Source organism: Gymnoscopelus braueri (assembly GCF_963280865.1).
Source record: "Gymnoscopelus braueri genome assembly, chromosome: 11".
In the NCBI taxonomy this organism is placed as follows: domain Eukaryota; kingdom Metazoa; phylum Chordata; class Actinopteri; order Myctophiformes; family Myctophidae; genus Gymnoscopelus; species Gymnoscopelus braueri.
Genome location: NC_137613.1, coordinates 3,493,828 through 3,517,563, shown reverse-complemented (window position 1 = coordinate 3,517,563; position 23,736 = coordinate 3,493,828). Strand labels below are relative to the sequence as shown.

At 39.1% G+C, this 23,736-nt stretch overlaps 2 protein-coding genes across 2 annotated transcripts in view; both read right to left on the bottom strand.

The window, feature by feature from the left end:
* The window catches only part of LOC308094996 (NACHT, LRR and PYD domains-containing protein 3-like), a 569,186-nt gene that overhangs the window by 318,134 nt on the left and 227,316 nt on the right, over window positions 1-23,736 (bottom strand). The gene's annotated exons all lie outside the window — the stretch shown is intronic.
* The window catches only part of LOC308094999 (NACHT, LRR and PYD domains-containing protein 12-like), a 518,863-nt gene continuing 504,823 nt past the window's right edge, over window positions 9,697-23,736 (bottom strand). Inside the window, exon 20 of the mRNA XM_080441848.1 lies at window positions 9,697-13,152. Coding sequence (XP_080297974.1) covers window positions 12,599-13,152 — 554 coding nt within the window. The 3' untranslated portion in view covers window positions 9,697-12,598. The remainder of the gene's footprint in view (window positions 13,153-23,736) is intronic.

Genomic DNA, 23,736 nt, shown 5'->3' with positions numbered 1-23,736 from the left:
TTATTTGACTATAATCTTATATTTTGTCGACTAAAACTAGACAAAAACTCAAACATTTCAGATGACTAAATTATGACATTTTATTCAAAAGACTATGACTAAAACTAGATCTAAATCAACAGTGATGTGAATACAGTTTGTACATCACAGATCAACAGAACATGAAGAAAGGATGAATAAGCTGTGTTGCAGCAGCTTGATAAAGAACCATCACAGCTCTCCTTCAGTGTTTACTGACTGACCTGTAATCAAAGTTTACAATAACACTGTGATTCTCAAAGTGGGGTCCGGGGGTCCTTGAGGGGGTTCCACGGGGTCCCCCAAAATGTGTTAATATAGCATCAAAATCAGTTTAGCCACTTCAGACCTACATACATCAACTATTTGAAAATAGCAGATCTACAAGATCAGCAATTGGCATGATCTGTAGATCTTTTAGAAAGTTTTTCAAAACCTTTTCAGGTGGGTGTCTGCGGCCAAATATACAGTATATATATGATTGATTTTTCTTTGTTAAAGTGTCATGCTTCCAAGGAAGCCCCGCCCACATGGACTTACAGGACACTTTTACATTTCATTTGACATGAACAATGAACCCACATGATAATTCACAAACAATGAGCCAAACTAATAACCAACTAAAACACTCAAGAGCTCAAGCTTCACACTGTATATATAATACCCACACATTGTATTCATTTGAGGGTCCTTGACATGAAAAGGTTTTACAACCACTGCTGTAACACACATGATAAACACATCTCTGTCTGTGTCTATCAGTCCAAAGCCTAAACTCTGTTTACAGATATAGTACCGAGTTTGAATCCAACTCCTACAATATATCACATCTAAATGGGAATCTACATGTAAATCTTACATTGAGATATTCAACTTTTCTAAGCATGCTGTAACACATTAAGAAAGTGAATGTTTTTCACCAAGGACTTTTCTGCTTCTAGGTCTACATCTTAACAGACCATTAACTAATGCAACATCAATACTGTACTGAATGAAGTGGTCCAAACTTGTAAACACACACTACACCATGTATTGTTGGCAGACCATGGTTATTAGCTTGTTCAAAATTACCTTGCATTACCATATTTCCCAAAATGTATGAAAACAAACTTAAAAATGACAGAAAACATGGTTTTAATATTCAAATGTATTTCAGAATGCAGGTAAATACTGTCCCTGGTTGTTCCAGGTACGATTCCAGGCCATGCCAGCAATGTGTCCCTGAGCAAGACTCTTAACCCGTTATTGTTCCCCAAACGGCGTAAAATAGTCAATGCAGAGGACACATCGTATGTGCAAATATACAGCCACACAAAGAGGGTGTTTAAGAACTATTAATGCAACTCCAAACACTGCAACAAGAACAGCCTGAAGCTTCAAGTCTTATAATATCTGTGAAGCTGTAAACATTTGACTCCTTTTTGACTATAAGAACAACAGTCTATTGTCCATGAAAGAACAGTATTGTCCATGAGGCTGTAAACCTTGTACTGTATGCACAAGGAAAACACAATAGAGTGTGGCGGGGTACCCTAAGTTTGACTTGCGCTCGTTTCACTTGTGTTCTTTGGGATGCCTCCCTCGCGCTCTGGAGCAGAACCAAGACACTTCTTTACAGTTTCACTGAAGTCCTTGTGGGTCAGCTTGAGGTCGAACTGCCGAGCAGCAGCTGAAAGACAAGATTACAAAAATAAGAGTGAGGAAGAGAGAGAGAGAGTGTGTGTGTATGTCCCATACAACTTCCTGTTATATCAATAAGAAAATCACCCTCACTCTGTACAGTAACACAAGCTACAGTCAGCAGCCAGTTAGCTAATAGACTGGACTGGAAAGAGGAGCTAACGGCTAGCCTGGCTCTATCCAGGTAATAACATTTGCATCAGAGCACCTCTAAAGCTCACCAATTAGGTTGTCTTTTGTTGGTTTATTTCTTATAGCTTGCACTTTCACCATCACCTGATTACAACCTAACCGTTTCTGTTAGATTAAGTTTTGTCATTTCATGCTTTATTCTTCAACAGGGGATTACAGAGAGACATGAACCAAGGGCAGAGAGGAGATATGCAATACATTATAGGAGTTAAATTCAAACTCGGTACTATATGGCTCACAAAGAGCATAATTATGTTCTGAATCACCATCAGTCACACCTCACTCCCTAAACTTAAGCTATTAAGTAGTTTGCAGGGGAGGAAACTCACCAAACATGCAGTGTTGTATTGCTGTTTCCTTGAATGGCTTCTTTCCAGCCCAGTTGTACTGACAGGCCAAGGCGTTAGTCAGAGCAGTTGCCAGCATCTGTCTGATCAGGTTCTCTGAATTGGTGCCTCCTACCAGAGCCAGGCCATAAACTAGAAACAAATTTCCTAAGAAAATGTAAGTGTGCCTGCAGCTGGCTGGAGACTCAAACGTTCAATCACACTGACAAGTAATTAATCAAATTCACACATCATAATAACTTCAAACAGAACATCACAGCACCTCTGCTCTGCCGACTGACACATGTACTGTAGGCTACATAGTACTGACTGACACATGTACTGTAGGCTACATAGTACTGACTGACACATGTACTGTAGGCTACATAGTACTGACTGACACATGTACTGTAGGCTACATAGTACTGACTGACACATGTACTGTAGGCTACATAGTACTGACTGACACATGTACTGTAGGCTACATAGTACTGACTGACACATGTACTGTAGGCTACATAGTACTGACTGACACATGTACTGTAGGCTACATAGTACACTTTGAGGTGTTTGAAGGTGTGTGTGCAAGTTTCTTACTTCTGAAGATTATCCCATGTGTGTGTGTGTGTGTGTGTGTGTGTGTGTGTGTGTGTGTGTGTGTGTGTGTGTGTGTGTGTGTGTGTGTGTGTGTGTGTGTGTGCGCCACACGCCAGTGTGCCAGTGTGTGTGGTATATTGACATGTTTCAAAGGTACAATATCATGCCGAATACAAGTGAAAGAGATACGGACACAATATGATTAACTGAGGATGTTGTCTATGGTTTCTAATGTTATATATCAATATTTTCTATATGTCCTGTAATAGAAACACAACTGGGTATGACCAAGGGTCAGAGACAACTGTTCCTGGAAATGAGCCAGGATCACATAAAACGGTTCATGGAAATGAGCCAGGATCACAGACACACAGTTACTTTACACCACTGCAAACAAGAGCATGTAAACATATATATATATATATATATATATATATATATATATATATATATATATATATATATATATATATTTTTTTTTTTTTTTTAATAAAGTAATATAAACTTTGAAATTGTTAAAAACTAAATGTCATTGTAAAGATGGTAGGCCAAAATCACAAAAATGTTCCATAACAAACAGCAGGCTGTCAGCTGTCACCTGACTACACTAGAAGCAGTGTCACGTAGCACGTACATGGCAGAGGATGAGTCATCATGTAAGGGGAAATATCTCAGCGTCAGCGCTGTCCAAAAGCCTCTAGAAGATCAGCAGAGAAAAAAATACTAAATATAGCAAAACTACCGAAAATGTCTTCAATATTTCAACCCACACAAACGGATGTTACTGCGAGTCCCAGCGGGATGCAGTTACTATGGAAACGAACGGCGGGCATGAAGACCGGTCCAGATGTTAGCTCCTCCCACTGAGGCAGCCTAGTTAAGGCTCCCCTAAACACTGAGGCTGAAGCAGATCCAGCATGTAGTCTAGAGCAGTAGGCTACTTCTCAAACCTTTTCCATGCCAAGGACCCCCACAATGACATGCATTTGGCTGCGGACCCCCATCTTTGGCTATTCAAAAATAGCAGATCTACAAGCTCATAGCGCGGCACAGTGCCGCGCTATGAGCTTGTAGATCTGCTATTTTTGAATAGCCAAAGAAATAAAATGACACAGATGCTTTCCCAGCTTTAATGTGTTAACCCTTTAAGAATCGAACAAATCTGTGTCATTTTAAGATTTCTTTAGCTATTCAAAAATAGCAGATCTACAAGCTCGTCTGTGCCGCGCTTCAAGCTTGTAGATCTGCTATTTTTTTTAAATGTGTGCACATCTTTCAATATATATACATTTTTAATTCTGGTACAACTTCTGGGGGGTGCCTGGAACAAAATATTTTGAGATGGGGGTCCACGGCCAAATACATATCATTTTTGAGAACCACTGATATTATAGCAACATGTTTAAAAAAATAAAATTTAGGATTTAGAAGACAAAGATTTGCTTCTTTGCTTATATAATAGCAGATCTACAAGCTCATAGCGCGGCACTCGGTTTTGATTGATTGATTGATTGATGTACTTTATTTAGTAAGACATGAGAACAACAGTACATGGAAGTATAAATTCACAATACAAGGTCTACTAAACTGGAATACTCATTAAGCACTGAGCTTGTTTAAGATGAGAACCCCATGCACACAAATCATGATGACATATAAGAGACAGACAGATATACACACTACTATACATATAAGAGACAGACAGATATACACACTACTATACATATAAGAGACAGACAGATATACACACTGCTATACATATAAGAGACAGACAGATATACACACTACTATACATATAAGAGACAGACAGATATACACACTACTATACATATAAGAGACAGACAGATATACACACTACTATACATATAAGAGACAGACAGATATACACACTACTATACATATAAGAGACAGACAGATATACACACTACTATACATATAAGAGACAGACAGATATACACACTACTATACATATAAGAGACAGACAGATATACACACTACTATACATATAAGAGACAGACAGATATACAGACTACTATACATATAAGAGACAGACAGATATACACACTACTATACTAGGGGTGTGCCGATACACTAATTTCACCAAACGATACGATACGATATTTGGCTCACAACTTCGATACGATTTCGATACGATACGCACTTTTTTAATTATGAAAAATATATGGGGGAGAAAAAAAGCAAATGCAAACAAATAATTCTGTTGTTGCATTATTCAGATATGCGAACTTGTAGCTTTTCAGCTACAATAGCCGTTTTGAATCCAAATAAAGCAATAGTGTGACACCTGACCCGAAAAAAAAACAACATGTTGTCACCCTTTTCACCTCGGGGCTGTTTGCATGCCTGATTATTATTATTGTAAAAAAAAAAAAAAAAAAAAAACATTTTCATGTCAAGGACCCCCAAAATGATATGTATTTGGCCGTGGACCCCCATCTCAAAACATGTTATTCCAGGGACCCCCAGAAGCACAGATCGGGGTTAAAAATGATCGCTTGCCAAAAAAAAAAAAAAAAAAAGGGGTTTGCACAAAATCCCAAGATTTTTCAAAAATAGCAGATCTACAAGTCCATAGCGTGTCACTATGAGCTTGTAGATCTTCTATTTTTGAATAGCCAAAGTAATGTAAAAATGACACAGATGCTTACCCGGCTTTAATGTGTTGAGGAGTCTGGGCCACGTTCACTGACTAGTTCTCTGTGGACTGACATTCTGGGAAGATTGTAAAAGACAAATAATGCAAAACAAGAGGCTGAAATACTGTTCTATCTCAGCTCTCATAGACAGTCTGTCTATCTGGAGAAGACAATGTTTCATATCCTTCACTATTACATGTTTTTATCAACATGAACTTATTATTTATGCATAAACATGAATTAACATTATTCCATACTTCTGCTCTGACAACAGTTAATACTGTATTGACTTACTAGAAAGACACTTTACAAGACCCTACTGGAGAGAATTAACTACTTTATCAACACCAAAAATAAACATTTATCAACACAAAAGGTAGACTAACATATTAACCCTTTAAGACCGGGAACACATCTGTGTCATTTGAAGATTTTTGAAAATCGTGAAATGTTTTGCAAATCTTTGAATAATATATATATTTTTAAAGCGAACATGTTTAACTCAGTTACAACTTCTGGGGGGTCCCTGGAACAACATATTTTTTGATGGGGGTCTGCGGCCAAATACCTATAATTTTTGAGAACCACTGATATTATAACAACATATGTTTTTTTCTTATGTTGCTTTTTGTTTATGTTTATGTTTTTTTCAAAACAACTGTCAGGATTAAGAAGACATTTGTAGAATCCCCCAGAAGCAAAGATTTAAGTTACAAATGTTACCTTTAAAAATATATATTCAAAGACCCACGATTTCCCCCAAAAATAGCAGACCTACAAGCTCATAGCGCGGCACTCGGTGCCGCGCTATGAGCTTGTAGATCTGCTATTTTTGAATAGCCTAAAGAAATGTAAAAAAATGACACAGATGTGTTCCCGGTCCTGATGGATTAAACACACAACAGGAGCTTTAAACACTAAAGGCAGAAACACAAATACTGTAAAAGTTAAACAAACCAAAACACAGGTGTGTGTGTGTGTGTGTGTGTGTGTGTGTGTGTGTGTGTGTGTGTGTGTGTGAGCAGCAGTAATGGCTGCCATCAATCGGACTGCTTAGACCTTTAGATTCAACTACACACAATAAACTAAAACACAATCACCACATTTCTGGTAAAACCCTCAAGACAAGCTTTGTTTTACATCACAGAGCTTATTTTGAACATGTTTTATGTTCTAATACTTTATTTACCTGAACAAACAGGGACAAACTGATGTTGTTCTTTCTCTCTTCCTTGAAGAATGACGTCACCTGACCACCTGGAACTACCTGTGTCTCTCACAGGTGGAGTCGCCCCCTTGTGGTGAAACGTGGGATAAGTCTTTTCCTACTGCTCATTCCAAGACACAATAAGGCTCTTAAACATACAAGAAACATACATGATAAAACACACATGTGGGGCTGCCTCAGTGTTTAGGGGAGCCTTAACACTGAGGCTGCCTCAAATTTGTGTAGATCTAATGTTTTGTAGATCTAATGTTCCCCTCAGAAAAGGAATTCTAGGGTTCAAGTGGTTAATGTAAAATAAACTAAATCCTATCACACAAAGATTTGGTGGACCCCCTATAGTAGCTCTGAGGACCCCCTAGGGGTCCCGGACCCCCTGTTGAAGACCCCTGATGTAGACAGTGTCCTAACATACATTTAACAATGAAACAAAATGCATATAAAGATATGCAGTTAAAATGTGTTTGTATAATTGTTGTGCTATTGCTCGTTTAGATGTTTGAATGTTCATGAAAGACAATGGACTGGACCTGATGGGGAAAGCTTCAGAGTAAAGAGCTGGGTGGGATTTGAACCCTCGAACCTCTGGATCATGTAGACAGAGCTTCAACACACTGTGCTGCCTGCTGCCTTGCTTCATCACAGTCTTCATTCTGCTTTGATTAACAACAAACAATGATACAATAAAAAGAAGGAAAAAAACATACAACAGCATATTAGTCTATGGTTTGTTGTGTTGCTTGTCTAGATGTTTGAAGGTTAAGAAACCACAATGTCTCTGGCTTTTATGTCATTATCCATTTGTCTTTTGATGAAGCTTAACATAAAATGTAACACAGTGGCTCAATGGATCAAGAGTCTGCCTACAAAATGGGAAGTTGAAAGTTTGATTCCCAGCTCTGACACAGAGTGAACGTGTCCCCAACATCTTGCCAACTGTTGAATACTTATTTTGTGTGTCCGTGGGGGTCCGTGGCCAAATGCATATCAATGTGGGGGCCCTTGACAACAAAATGTTAGAGAACCACTGAGCAGAAGGTCACAGGTTCAAGTCCCGACTCCAACAGTGTGTCTGAGTGTTCTTAAGTAAGACACTAAACTCCAACCTGCTCCTCTGTGGGCAGACATCAGCTGGGCAAAGCTGAAAGCTCCATTTCTCCCACAAGATCAAATAGGTCTAATTAGAAGATGAATAAAGCTGCTATCGGGCAGAATGCCTCGTTTCTTAAAGCACAAGTTAGTGAAAATAGCAGATCTACAAGCCCACAAGCTTGTGGATTGGCTTTTCTCGCTATTTTATTAGATGTGTTTTTAATAATAAAAAAGGAATGGGTTTGGACACAATATTTTGTATATATTAGTGAATGAAATGTATAATTTATTAAATAAAATAGGTAAAATCAAATACATCTTAAAAAATTAGAGTGAGCAACACTTTATTAGCAAAAAAGTATTTTATTGATATCCTGATAGGACAGTGATAAAAAGCCACAAGGAACCTTAGTTTTGGAGATTCCTCTAGATAATAATAAGAATAACTTTTAACAGAGTATTTCACTACACAATACAATACAATACACTGCAGTATTGATACTTTTACTTGAGTAAAAACTGTGAGTACTTCTTCCATCACTGTATTAAAGCACATAACTGCTGTGTATTTTAATGCAGTTCAAACGTGCAGATCCCCATAATGTCCAGCAGATGGCAGTGCAAAACCATATATTTTATATAGATGAATGATTGATTGATTCTTTCACAGTCGATACAAAACAAAGACATGACACAATCACAACCACTTTATCCATGTATTTGTTGGCTATCAAAAATAGCAGATCTACAAGATCGCAGAAAATATTTGAAGAACGAAAATGTGGACCCCCAGAAGCAAATATTTGAGTTAAAAATGTTCGCTTTAAAAATATATATATATTCAAAGCTATGCACACATTTTAGATTTTTCAAAAATAGCAGATCTACAAGCTCATAGCGCGGCACTCGGTGCCACGCTATGAGCTTGTATATCTGCTATTTTTTGAATAGCCAAAGCTAAGTGGTTAAAATGATTGTTACACTATGTTAACTAATTTCGCTGAGGACCCCCCAACATGTTGTGTTGCCTGACAGAGCTATAAGTGTATTCTGAACCCATTAAGACTGGGAACACACCTGTGTCATTTTAACATTTATTTGGCTATTAAAAAAACAGCATAATCTACAAGCTCATAGCGCGGCACCGGGTGCCGCACTATGAGCTTGTAGATCTGCTGTTTTCCAAAGCCTTACAGTTTGTTGCTCGGTGGTGATCCAACGTTTCCATGTCAAGGACCCCCAAAATCATATGTATTTGGCCTTGGACCCTGCAAATAAAAGGTGTGAGAACCACTAGTACTAGTGGACTCATAATGTGTCATATAGTGTCGTAGTAAATCAGTGTCATACATATTCTGAAGAAAACCTGGAGACTGACGTTCAGTAATTGGTTCTTATGATCAAAATAAGAACAATAATGTTATCTAAAACAGAGAATCTAAGTCTTTACCACGGACACATTGATGAGCCCTGCTGCATGGCCATGGGCAGAAAGATGAAGAAACTGGACGTATGATTCTCATTGTAAAAACATATAAATATGATACAGTATGTAATGATAGGATATAATATGATACAGTATGTAATGATAGGATATAATATGATACAGTATGTAATGATAGGATATAATATGATACAGTATGTAATGATGGATATATTATGATACTGTATATAATAATAGAATATAATATGATAAATGTCTCATTCTTGGTCTAGTGTGATGAATGCACTGAAGTGGAATGAGAGCTGGATGAACACTTTTATGAATAAACATTATATCTATGAATGATTGTGAGCTGAACAAAACACTTTGTCTAAAAGGTCCGTCCAAAAAAGTCCTTGCGGCCTTGTTTCCATTGAGGTCGTGACATGACAACACTATGAATATTAATACACAGGAACAACGACAGACTGTCAAGAATACATTTATTAAACTATTATTACTTCTACACATGATCATACAATAACATGTGAAGAATGAGAATAATATCACATTCATATTCAATGAAAACACAATAATGGAATGAGTGAGGAAACAATGATGTAATAATGAATCAATGAATAAACAATGATTGATTTGAGTTCATAAACACATTTAGTAGATGTTTGAATCCAGAGTGATTGACAAAGTCCAAGATGAGAGTCAAACTATGAGTCAAATCTGCTGTCAAAATGAACACTGCTCACATCACTCGGGTGCAGGGCCGGATTAGCACTATGTGGTGCCCCAGGGCGACCTCAAGTTGAAGTGCCGCGCGAAGCGCGCGGGCGCCGAAATCGTGCACTCGCGCGAAGAAATTCCTGATTTTGTTAGTTTCTTTTCGGTTTTTGGTTACTTTATTTCGGTTTTAGGGTTAGGGTTATGTTAAGGTTATGTTATTTAATTCTTATTAAAGTGGTCTCTCTTATTTTTTATTTTTTTTGGGTGCCCCCATTGGCTGGTGCCCCAGGGCACTCGCCCCCAAAGGCCTATGGGTAATCCGGCCCTGCTCGGGTGGCTCAGTGGTAAAGTCCCTGCCCACCACCACGGAGGTTGTGGGTTACAATCCACCGTGGTGCATCCGGCTTTGTCCAACGTCTATGTGAACACAACTGACCCGTGTTCAGGGGAGGGAAGCCGGGCGGGAGGAGGAGGATATATGTCACTGTATGTACTCCTATGGGCTGGGGGGGGGGGGGGCACTGGTCAGCGGGGAGTGTTGGGCGGGAGGAGTGGGACGAAGGCCCTACGTCCTGCCGGTGGGGGCTCCTCACTGGCAGGTGAGCCAATAGGAGACAACACAGAGATGTGTGTGGGGAGGAATTCATTGGCATGACGACTAAACTGGGGAGAAACTTTGAAAAATCACACCCAGTGTGAAGTGAGCGGTGCTATTTATGAGTTATTCATTTCATCATGCATCTCGGTAGCCAATCACAGTGCGTCTGCGAAGTTTGAAGTTAATTTCATCATGTGTCTCGCTAGCCAATCACAGCACACCCTGCAAAGCTTAGCCTATGGGCGTGTTTTCCACAGCATGGCGTCACAGCGAAAGAAAAAAGTGCACGACGGAAAGAAAAACTTTCACCACAGATGGGTCCTAAATCCTCTTATAGGAGCGGTTGCACCGCTCAAAAATGATGCTACTAAGTTAAAAACATGTAATAAAAATAATGAACACTGAACACTGCTCACAATGTGTCGCTTTGTGACGTAGATCTTAGATATTAGAGGGGGGGGGGGGGGATGGACCAATTACAGAACCCTGAGGGACTCCAGTCAATAAAGTATATGGGGTTAACTGGTTAAGTATAAAGGTTTATATACAATAAACAATATTGATACTGTGAGAATTACATGATCAAATATACAGTTTTCCTCAGTCTATTCTTGTGTAAAAATATCAAAAATCAAATATACATAAAATTAGTTTGTATCATAAGAGACACAATATGACACTGATATTTACATCATCATCATCATCATCATCATCATCATCATCATCATCATCATCATCAGTGTTGATGGACAGTATTTATGACACATATTTATAAATGTATGGAGTGGAGGTTTGTTCACTTCTATCTAATCTAATCTAAGATCTAAAGCTCCCTGTGGTGATGACTCATTTTATACCATAGAGTTTGACATTAATATGGATTTGACCAGGGACCCCGATTTGAACATATTTGTGCCAGGGACCCCCATTTGAACACATTTGTGCCAGGGACCCCCCATTTGAACATAATTTGTGCCAGGGACCCCCATTTGAACATATTTGTGTCAGGGACCCCCATTTGAACACATTTGTGTCAGGGACCCCCATTTTATCATATTTGTGTCAGGGACCCCCATTTGATCATATTTGTGGCAGGGACCCCCATTTGATCATATTTGTGGCAGGGACCCCCATTTGATCATAATTGTGTCAGGGACCCCATTTGATCATATTTGTGGCAGGGACCCCCATTTGAACATATTTGTGTCAGGGACCCCGATTTGAACAAATTTGTGTCAGGGACCCCCATTTGATCACATTTGTGTCAGGGACCCCCATTTGATCATATTTGTGGCAGGGACCCCCATTTGATCATATTTGTGGCAGGGACCCCCATTTGAACACATTTGTGCCAGGGACCCCCATTTGAACACATTTGTGCCAGGGACCCCCATTTGAACACATTCGTGCCACGGACCCCCGAACAACATTTGAGTTGTTACAATTATCAAAAATAATATATAAAAAATCCAATGTTTTTCTTTTTTAAATAGCAGATCTACAAGCTCACAACGCGTTGTGAGCTTGTAGATCTGCTATTTTCAAATAGCCAATGTATAAAGGGGGTTAACGTGTTTAAACTGATCTTGAGACCACTGGTTCTCAAAGTAGGGTCCAGGGGTCCCAGGGGGTCCTTGAGGGGGTTCCAGGGGGTCCTAAGCTAAATGATTAAATATACATTAATAGCATCAAAGTCAGTGTAACCACTTTAACCGTGTATTACTTTGGTATTGGAAAAAAGAAGATCTACAAGCTCACAGTGTGTCATAATGTGATGTGTTGCGAGCTTCTTGTCTTATGGGTCAGGGGTCAAAGGTCAAAACTCTACGGGAGCTTTAATGTGTGACTGTCACTGTGCTGCTTATTACATCATCATCATGATGATGTCACCGTGATGTCATGATGAGTCACTCATGCCCAAATATGGAGTCCATGACGTCAGACTCAGCTAGTCTCAAAGTATCCTGGCAACAGTGGTAACCATGACAACCTGCACTCACTCAAACATGTTGAGTAACCATGGTGACCTGATGTCATCCTCACATAGAGACTCTATCTCTGCTCACACAGACACACTGAGGAGTAGGAGGGGGAGTATAACCTGAACCCAGCATAGAGAGGTTCAGAGAATGTGTTCTGGAAGGTGTACAGGTGTGCCAGTGAGTCAGAGGACCCTTTATAGAAGGACAGAGTCCCAGCAGGCCAGTCCAGATACACTGCTACTCTGTTGGAGTCAGAGGAACTGACAGGGAGGACAGTGTTCTTACTATTGTGTCTGACAGTGTAACTGTTAGGATGGAGACCACCACCACCACAGTACAGAATCCAGGACTTGTCATTGTCTCCAAGCCTACAGTCACCACCACCTCCTTTCCTGCTGATCCCTCTGTAAGTCACTGCTATATAAACCACTCCACTCCACTCTACCTCCCAGTAACAGCGTCCAGTCAGACCCTCTGTACACAGAACCTGAGGCCATACATCAAACCTGTCAGGATGTTCAGGATATGATTGAGCCTGTCCCCCCCATGTCACCTTTCTGTTGTTCTCAGACAGAGAGAGGAGTCTGTGTGCTGTGTTTGTGTCCAGTGTGAGAGGATGGAAATCTGATGAGAAAAACAACACAGTAAACATTAAATACATCATTCACTGACACACACACACACACACACACACACACACACACACACACACACACACACACACACACACACACACACACACACACACACACACACACACACACACACACACACACACACACACACCTCAGAAGATCGTCTCTGTCGGGTGGAAACCTTGTATGTCCAAAACATTTATTTTATTAATATCATTTTAAAACCATTTTAAAATAGCCAATGGTCAAAAGATCTACAAGCTCACAACGTGTCAGAGATACAAGGTTTCTGCCCGACGACAACACAGTAAAATGTGAGTCAGAATGTCTTAAAGCCTCCAGGTGAGAAGTGACTTTCTGTGAGAAAATGTTTACATTAAGTTTATGTGAAATGACATCAATGTGGAAAAGTACTCACATGTTTTACTTGAGTAAAAGTATAATGTATAAATACTCTGTTACAAGTAAAAGTCCGGAATTCAAAATGTACTTGTGTAAAAGTACAAAAGTATTGGTATTAAAATGTACTTAAAGTACCAGAAGTAGAAAGTACTCATTACGCAGAATGTCCCATTTCACAAGTTTTCAAATGTATAAATTGTATAAAAATCTTTTGAAAATAGCAGATCTACAAGCTCACAATGTGTCGCATCGCAACGCATTGTGAGCTTATAGATCTTCTATTTTCAAATGGCCAAAATGAATATAGGGCTGAAGTGGTTAACGTATGTTTTGTAAGAATAATCTAAATGCTCCAAGTAACTAGTAACTAAAGTTTCCAAATAATTGCAGTGGAGTAAAAGTACAATATTTGCCTTTGAAATGTAGTGGAGTAGAAGTAAAAGTACAGAAAATTGGAAATACTCCAGTAAAGTAAAATACCTCAAAATGTTACTTAAGTAAAGCACTTGAGTAAATGTACTTAGTTACTTTACACCTCTGAAAATACACACATCATGTTACATCAAAGGTTCCTAAAATGTTAAGGCTGCGACCCCATTTGAACTGGGGACCCCCAGAATAATCATATTCTAACTGGGGACCCCTCAAAATAATCATTTGAACTGGGGACCCCCAGAATAATCATACTTGAACTGGGGACCCCCCAGAATAATCATATTCTAACTGGGGACCCCTCAAAATAATCATTATTTCAACTGGGGACCAGATGTGGAAAAAGTACTCAAATTCTTTACTTAAGTAAAAGTACCAATACTGCAATATAAAAATACTCTGTTACAAGTAAAAGTCCAGAATTAAAAATGTACTTGAGTAAAAGTACAAAAGTATTGCCATCAAAATGTACTTAAAGTACCAAAAGTAAAAGTACTAAATATTTGAAAATAGCAGATCTACAAGCCCACAACGTGTCGTGATGCAACGCGTTGTGAGCTTGTAGATCTGCTATTTGTTATTTTTGAAATAAGGAGGAATTACAAGCTGATTTACAAGCTCACAACGTTTCACGATGCGAGGCGTTGTGAGCTTGTAGATCTGCTATTTATTATGTATATTCATTTTTTTATGTTTTTATGCACTACAGTTTTTACATCTACAAGCCGATCTACAAGCTCACAACATGTCACAATGCAACATGTGAGCTTAGATCCGCTGTTTTTGAAATAGCCAATCTACAAGCTCACAGGCTGTTATGATGCAGGGCATTGTGAGCTTGTAGATTTACAATTTGAAATAGCCAATCTACATCTGCTTGTAGATTTTCTTATCTTACCACAACCCAATCTGCAAGCTCACAGGCTATTTTTACCTAATTTTCAAATATAGCCGATCTAAAAGCTCACAACGCATCATGATGTGATGCATGGTGAGCTTGTAGATCGGCTATTTTCATCTATTTCAATTATTGATAATCTAGAATCCATTCAATTATTGATAATCTAGAATCCAATCTGCAAGCTCACAACCTGTCACAATGTGACGAGTTGTGAGCTTGTAGATCCACTGTTTAAAACAGCAAAAGTCCATATCAAAGTTCATCACACGTTAAACAACATATTGTGAGTTTATGTTTGAAATAAAGCTGATCTACAAGCTCACAACCTGTACATTCATGAGTTTGTAGATCTACTTTTGAGTTTTAAACAAAACCAAACTACAAGCTCACAACGTGTTGCAATGTGATCCTAGTGAGCTTGTAGATCGTCTACCTTAAAAAGAAAAAAAAAATCAGCTGATCTACAAGCTCACAACACATCACACTGATGTGCTTTGTGAGCTTGTAGATCGGCTATCTTTGTTATGTTTGATATATTGAGGTCTGAGGAAGATCGAGCAGGCTTTAAACATCACATTCATGATGGTAATAAACCATTTAACTTATGGATCATAATTATTCCAGTGCAGAGTTCTGCTCTGCAGCTGGCTTTTTAAATTACTTTGGATGAGCGTGATCTTCTACTTGTTGATGTTTGAAATAACTCACTACCTGTCACATTGCAACATGGTGTGAGCTTGTAGATCGGCTGTTTTTGAAATATAGCCAAAACTCATAGCGCATCATAATGCGAGGCATTGCAAGCTTGTAGATCTGCTATTTCTTGTAATATAGCCGATGTAAAGGCTCACAACGCAACATGATGTGAGCTTGTATATCGGCTCACAACCTGTCACAATGAGACAAGTTCTGATCAGCAATTTGTATTTGTAATGGTCTATCTAAAAGCTCACCACACGTCATGATCTGTGTTTATTTATTTTTGGCCGTTAATTATAAAGATCACAGGCCACCCTGGCCGATTGGGAAAATGCTGTTATTAGACTACTTTATGTCTTTCTGTCTGCAATGGATAAAGTGGTGAAAGTTGGTGACACACATACATTGCAGGCAAGTAATGAACCTTCCTTGTACCATCATTCATGATGACATAATTAACATGAACAAAACAAAACAAAAGCTGTAGGTTTTGCATATTAAGGTTGAATGAGATGTAGGGCCCACAACATATATTAATGTGTTTATACTGTGTGACGTAGTCACGCAAGCTGTTCATAACGCCCACTTTATTCAGTTATTTTTTGGAAAGCGAGACCTCTGCATGATAGAGTAGATAGATATTACTAGCCCACTTCATTCTTTGGCCGGTAAAATATAATCCTGTCGGTCAAGGTGGCCGGCCCAAAAAGTGCCTTGCAGAAACCCTGGTCATGATGCAATGTATTGTGAGTTCGTCTATTGGCTCTTTTTATGTTTGAAATACAGCTGATCTACAAGCTTACAACCTGTCTCAATGTGACTCGTTGTGAATTGTTAGATAGGCAAATTTTGTTTCAAATATAGCTGAACTACAAGCTCTCAACGTGTCAAAATGTGACACGTGAGCTTGTAGATCGGCTATATTTTAAATATTGCCGATCTACAAGCACACAATGTGTCACAATGTGAGGCGTTGTGAGGAGTTGTGAGGCATTGGGTTTCATTCACTAAGCTCAGGTCCTCACATATTTTGTACTTATGTGCATATACGTGACTTCCCATGTTCAGTATTAATTCATCTTTTTTTTACCGTGAATTTGGGCGGACACTCAAACTCACTGCTCAGGAACAGACTTATATGCCTTAAACCATTCGTATATGTTATTAGAATGCCTTATTCTTCATGAAAAATCATTGGCCAGGTTTCCCAAACGAAAATGAGCTCCTGCGTAGCCTAGAAGCTGCGTGAGAGCCTCCATGCACCTGCGCAGTAGCAACCCCGCCACGATCTATCTTCATTAGTGGCAGCTGTGTGTGCTCTACGTGCCATCTAAACTGGCTTCAGGAGGCACCATCGTCGTAGGTTCTCGTTACGTGTGTGCTAAAACTACATTCGTGAGACAGCATAGACGTAAAGACCTCCTGGACGAAGTCTACGTAAAGCCGACGTAAACTATGTAGTGCTGTCTGCCGCTACACTGCAGTTTAAACACCCTTTGCGAAAGTGAAATGGATCATAAAAATACCAGAGGCAACTGTCAGATGTCCTGAAGCAGTCCACTCCAAATACAACTTTTGAATAATATATTTATGAATGAAATTACAGTGGTGAGTTGACATCTGCAAGGTAAATAAAACACTAAAGTGTCCCCATTATGCAAGTAAATTAAATATACTTAAAATACCAAAAGGAATGCAGAATGTCCCATTTCCCAAAATGAATATATATTAAAATCTTTTGAAAATAGCAGATCTACAAGCTTGTGAAGCGTTGTGAGCTTGTAGATCTGCTAGTTTCAAAAGATGTTTTAACCATTCATAAACATGGCGAGCGCAACAGCTGTCACTTTGTGAGAGGAACTCGGGACTTTCATCATAACGTTTAACTATAAAACTTCGAAATTTAGGAAACATGTTTAGCTCAGCATCATTTATATACCTTTAGTTAACTTGCCATATGCTTAATATTTTTATCAGACGATCGGATCATCCGTGAGAGTACAATTTCTAAACTTCGGGTTCATGCATATAGAGGACGAAGCCCTGGTTCAGAGCGTTGGTGAACTACAGCCACACATGTCCGTAAAGCGTCCGTCAAGTTGCCGTACGGACGCCGGAGGTCCCATCCACTCCCATGTTAAAAAAAAAACCGGAACGGTACTTCCGGTTTTAAACTTAACATGGGAGTGGATGGGACTTCCGGCGACCGTACGGAAACTTGACGGACGCTTTACGGACATGTGTGGCTGTACCCACTAACGCTCTGAATCAGGGCTAGAAGCAGCGCAGCTGCCCGCGTTGTGTGTGTGTGTGTGTGTGTGTGTGTGTGTGTGTGTGTGTGTGTGTGTGTGTGTGTGTGTGTGTGTGTGTGTGTGTATATACATATACATATATATATACATATACATATACATATACATATATATATATATATATATATATATATATATACATATATATATATATATATATATATGTATATATATATATATATATACATATATATATATACATATATATATATATATATATATATATATATATATATATATATATATTAAATGTGTGTGTGTGTGTGTGTGTGTGTGTGGTCGGTCGGTCTTTTCATGGATCTATTTCGCTACGATGGGTGTTACTACCGCTCCAGGGCGCTAGTAACAAACTGCTTCGTAGGGCAGCACTGCAGGGCTACGCCTCTCGCAGAAGTAGGAGGAGAGTAGGATACGCCATTCTGTCTCCCAAATGTAGTTTTAGCAGACACGTAACGCCGTGGACGTGGGAAGCGATTGCACGTTGGGCACAACCAGCTGCTACTAATGAGGGTAGAGCGTTGGTTTCGCCGGTCCCAGGCTCTTACGCAAGCTGCGTAGGCTACACATGACCTGAAATCTACGTGGCTGCTATGGTACTGCGCAGATTGTGTGGACGCACGTTAGACCCGTCGTACAACCTGCGCAGGATCTCAACGCAGCATCTCTACGAATCTCGTTGGGAAACGCGGCCATTGACAATAGTGCCAAACCTCAAATAATGTTTTTATGTGCCCAAGATTTGTCAACACATAAAAAAATGATGTCAAAGATCTATTGCTTGGATGCATATGGTACACATGATGCAAATTCAACCGAGTATTTCTTTTCAGTTGACACATTTAGAGTTTAGAGTAGAATTATTAGGTCCCTCTGCGTGTTTTCCGTTCCTGCAAATGTGGCCACAGTTTCACATATTGGACTTTCATACCAAAATGTTTGCACTTTTAATTTATAATATTGACCACATCACATCACACTTATGTCTTATCATCTGATGAGGATACAGTATGGATGAAATCTAGCTGTGTCCATAATATCCATTCACCATTCTGACGTAGGACAGGATATGTTGTTAATCCTAAGGACAGGTTTATCCTCAGTAATCAATAAAGTGTGATCTGGTCCATAATCTATCGGATATCTGCGTTCCTGGATTCCAGCGTCAAAATGTTACCTCAGTCAAATGTGAGCATTATTTAATAGAAAAGGCACGTTTTATTAGCCTATTATTTGGTGGTGGGGTTAAACTTTATAACTTCTCATTCTCATTATGAGAGCATTACTTTATTAACGTTCAGCTGATCCATCGTGTGATCGAGGGACTCACTTCCAGACAGAACAGATGTACAAGTTGTCAATGCGGTGCGACTTGACGCGTTGTATTTTGGCAGATCTGGGTTTTTTTTTCTTCACGTGGGTTATTTCTGGTTGCCTTTTATGGTGTTAAATGGGGCGTGGAACAATACAAAGGATCTACACGGGAGCACACTAGTGACTTTAGAACACAAATGAGATACACCTGTGATCCACACAAATCACGGCTCTGCACCCTCTTTCATGAATTACACGTCAGAATTGACTTATCCCAATATACATATGTTATTTATGACCAGGATATACACCTTATTTATGACCAGGATATACACCTTATTTATGACCAGGTTAGTGAATGAGTCCCATTGTTTCTGTCAACCCACATGACCTTAGTTTTCTGAAAAATGTAAATGTTTTATTCAAAATGTAAAAAAAAAAGAAGATTCATGTTGCTATATACATAACAACATCTAAAATAACACAGATGCTTTCCTGGTTTTAAAGGTGTAACAACGTATAGGCTTTCCAGGTCTTAATGGGTTAAGGACCGGGCCAAGAGCAGAGAAACCTCCTGAATTCCCTGGAAGCTCTACTGAAGAGTTTTCAGGACAGTATCTGGGGAGGGGCCAACCCACTATAAAACAGCAGTGGTGGAAAAAGTACTCACATTTTTTACTTAAGTAAAAGTATCAATACTGCAGTGTAGAAATACTCTGTTACAAGTAAAAGTCCGGTAATCAAAATGTACAAGTACAAAGGTATTGACATCAAAATATACTTATATTAAAAAAAGTAAAAGTACTCATTATTATTTTCAAATGGCCGAAATGTATATAGGGCTGAAGTGGTTCATGCATGTGTTGTAATAATAATCTAAATCTGCAAAGTAACTAAAGCTGTCAAATAATTAGTGGAAAACTAGTGGAATAAAAGTACAATATTTGCCTCTGAGATGTAATGGAGTAGAAGTAAAAGTATTGAAAATGGGAAATGATCCAGTAAAGTAAAATGTCCTCAAAAGTGTACTTAAGGACAGTACTTGAGTAAATGTACTTAGTTACTTTACACCACTGTAAAACAGTGTATAACATCTTAATGTGTGATATTGACACAGACAGACAGATACTCACATTTTGTAAGCTTGTAATGAAGCCAGTCTTCTCCACCATGTTTCACTCTGTAGGAAATAGAACAACAATGCATCAACGGGTCGACCATGTTATTCCCTAGCGTCACCACCGACCACCGCCGAGCGCAACCGAAACACCGCAAGCCGGACAACATTACGGGTACACCATTTTGTTCCCTTTAGTGTGAGCACCGCCACCGACCACCACCGAGCGAAACCAAAAGCAACACCATGAAGTCGCTATTGAAATCTCCACACAACAACAACAACACACGTGACGCGACCACTTCGCTTCAACCCCCGCCGTTGCTTTCACTTTGCTCATGTCTCTCTATCACACCACACTCACGCTAATATGTCATGCACATCCCACACAAAACATTACAACACGCCAGTGTCTCAACGCAACCACTCGGCAGTCTGGGTTGCCACGTTGGGGGCAGACAAGCAGACAGGTCAGTGTTGCCAGATGTGTGCCAGAAACAAGCAACCACCTTCATGAAAAAGAAAAAAAAACAGCCGAAAGGGTCCGCAATGTTTCACGGGAGTCCGCGATGTTTCACGGGGGTCCCAAGACTCCCAGGGGGTCCGCGGACCCCCAGGGGGTCCCCCATGTATTTTTTTTTTATATATATATTTTTTTTTACTTTTTCTTGGGAAATTTTTATCCCATGATTTTGGTACCCCAAAATAAGCGAGCCCTCGCTAGAGCCCAGGCGCCCGGACCTCTAGTATTATATAATTCAAAAAGTGAAACTTTCAAATATTCTTGATTCATTGCGCATAGCCTACAGTGAAATATTTGAAACTTTTTTTAGTTTTTTCTCGAACCTCTTGACAATACAACCTATTTTTGACACTGTGGGCAGGTGCCAAATCCTGATGGAAAAGGATATCAGCATCTCCATAAAGCTTGTCAACATACGGAAGCACAAAGTCCTCTATCTCCTGATAGATGCTGTGTTGACTCTGGACTTGATAAAACACAATGGACCAACACCACCAGATGACATGGCACCCAAAATCATCACTGACTGTGAAAACTTCACACTGGAGTCAACACAGCATCTACCAGGAGATTTTAGGCAGGACTTTGCATCTGCCCACAGTGTCGACACTACTAGTAACTGGTGTACTGACCATGATATTACTGTGCTTAACTGACCAGACAACTGACCTGACCTGAACCCCACAGAGAATACATGTTGCATTGTCAAGAGGAAGGTGTGAGACACTAGACTCAACAATACAAATGAGCTTAAGGCTGCTATCAAAGCAAACCTGGGCTTCCATAACACCTCAACAGAACCACAGGCTGATCACCTCCATGCCACGCCTCACTGATGAAATAATTTCTTCACAAGTAGCCCAGACTTAGTATTGAGTGCATAAATTAACATATTTTTCAGATGGTCCACATTTCTATATTATGTATTATATCCTTTTTTTTATGCGCAATGAATCTAGAATATATGAAAGTTTCACGTTTTGAATTATATTACGGAAAAAATGAACCTTTCCACAATATATTTTTTTTGAGAAGGATCTGTAAAACCTTATTTGTTTGTTGGTTAAAGTATTAACTAAATATACATACATATTCAGTCTATTTGTGACTTTGTGTCAGAGTGAATACACAGTTAAGGGACACATGAGGGAAAAACTGTACATTCACTGTACTATCCAACATGGACACAGTCCAAGTCTACTCACATGCAGTTGCCCAGCAGTGAATCTGTCACCATGTTGAGGCTCAGGTAGTCCAACTCTCTTAGGGAGGGATGAGAGTTTACAGCTGAGACCAGAACTTCACAGCATCTCTCTGACAAGCAGCAGTGAGCCAGTCTGAATGAAGAATGAAACATCAGATGACAAAAATAAAAAGAATAAATAAAACACGTTACAATATACATTATTCCTGGATTGAGAACCTGGACCTGGCCGTGATGGACTGTCAGGATTTTGGACTAGTGACCCAAGAGGTGGAAAGGAAAAAAAGAAAGAAAGAAAGAAAATACAACAAGAATACAATAAAACAAGAAAGAAAATATAACATTCTTAAGATAAAGTTCAGATCACTTGTCCCACTATAGTTAATGCATTTGCAGATTTTAATACAAGGCTGTTACTACTGTACCATCAAACACTCATTGCAAGATCATCTGCAAATTGCTACAAATGAACAAGGCTATCCTAATGTGTCTCACAAATGTCATTTTAAATGTTTGAGGATGTTCCTGCTCTCTGTGTCTCATAGGTATTTGTCAGGTCTTGCTTGAGTTATTTGATCCTTTTTAAACTTTAGACCAAATAATAAACTATACGAATGAGAAGTTCATCAACCCCAAATGTTTTCTCCATCACAATGGTGAGTATTAGGAATTCAGATCTACAGAGTTCAGAAAGATGTTTCATAGGAAGGAGAAAAATACCACATGCTTATAGGGAGGAAATCCAGATCACCTTTGTACCTGCAAAACTTTTTAAGGGTGGTCATCTAGTGAAATCCCTATTACTGAAATGGGCACTTGCACCCATTAATATCAATATAAATAATCAAAACTAGAGGATGATCTGACAAAATACATCCAACAACGATGTTTTGTAATTTTGTATCTCAGCATGGCAGGACATGGAGGTAGGCTTGGGTTCCCATGATATCATTCTTATTAATACATTCTCACCACAGCATTCATATTATATTCACATAATACAGTACATAATACAATAGAATTGATCAAAATAAATAGGCTTACTTTAAAATTCACCCACTTTTACTTGTAAATGTGATATGACAATAAAGTTTGATTCTGATTCTGATTCTGGATGATTCCAATCGTTGAATGTTTTTATTAGACGATTATTTTTTGGACGATATGTGTCATTTTATTTTGCTAAATAAATGTATCCTAATGGTCTGCCTCCTCGAGAATTGAAATCTTCAAATATAGCCAAATTAATTGCAAATCGCAATACAAATCGTGCGCGAAATGCTAATCAATTTGGGCCATTCTAATAATGATTGATGATGATGATGATGAAGGCACGCTCTTGTTGCGCTAGGCTACAAAACTCAGCCCCCTCCCCGGTAGGTAGGTAGGTAGGTAGGTAGGTAGGTAGGTAGGTAGGCTACTGAAGCGGAGGAGAGCATTGCTTTCCTAGTTGTCTGTTTATCAGCTACTGTACGTTTGATGATATCTGATTCTGTATATATATTTTTATATAAAAACTAAATTGAAACTACAGTTCTAGTTTCTGCACATCCTCTCTGTGTATTTACAAGCATGATGACACAGGAACACGTGTCCCCCCGGTCTCACAAGATCCAGCAGTTGATTCTGAACTTTTATTGTCAAGTCTGGATATTAAAACTTGCGTCAGCTT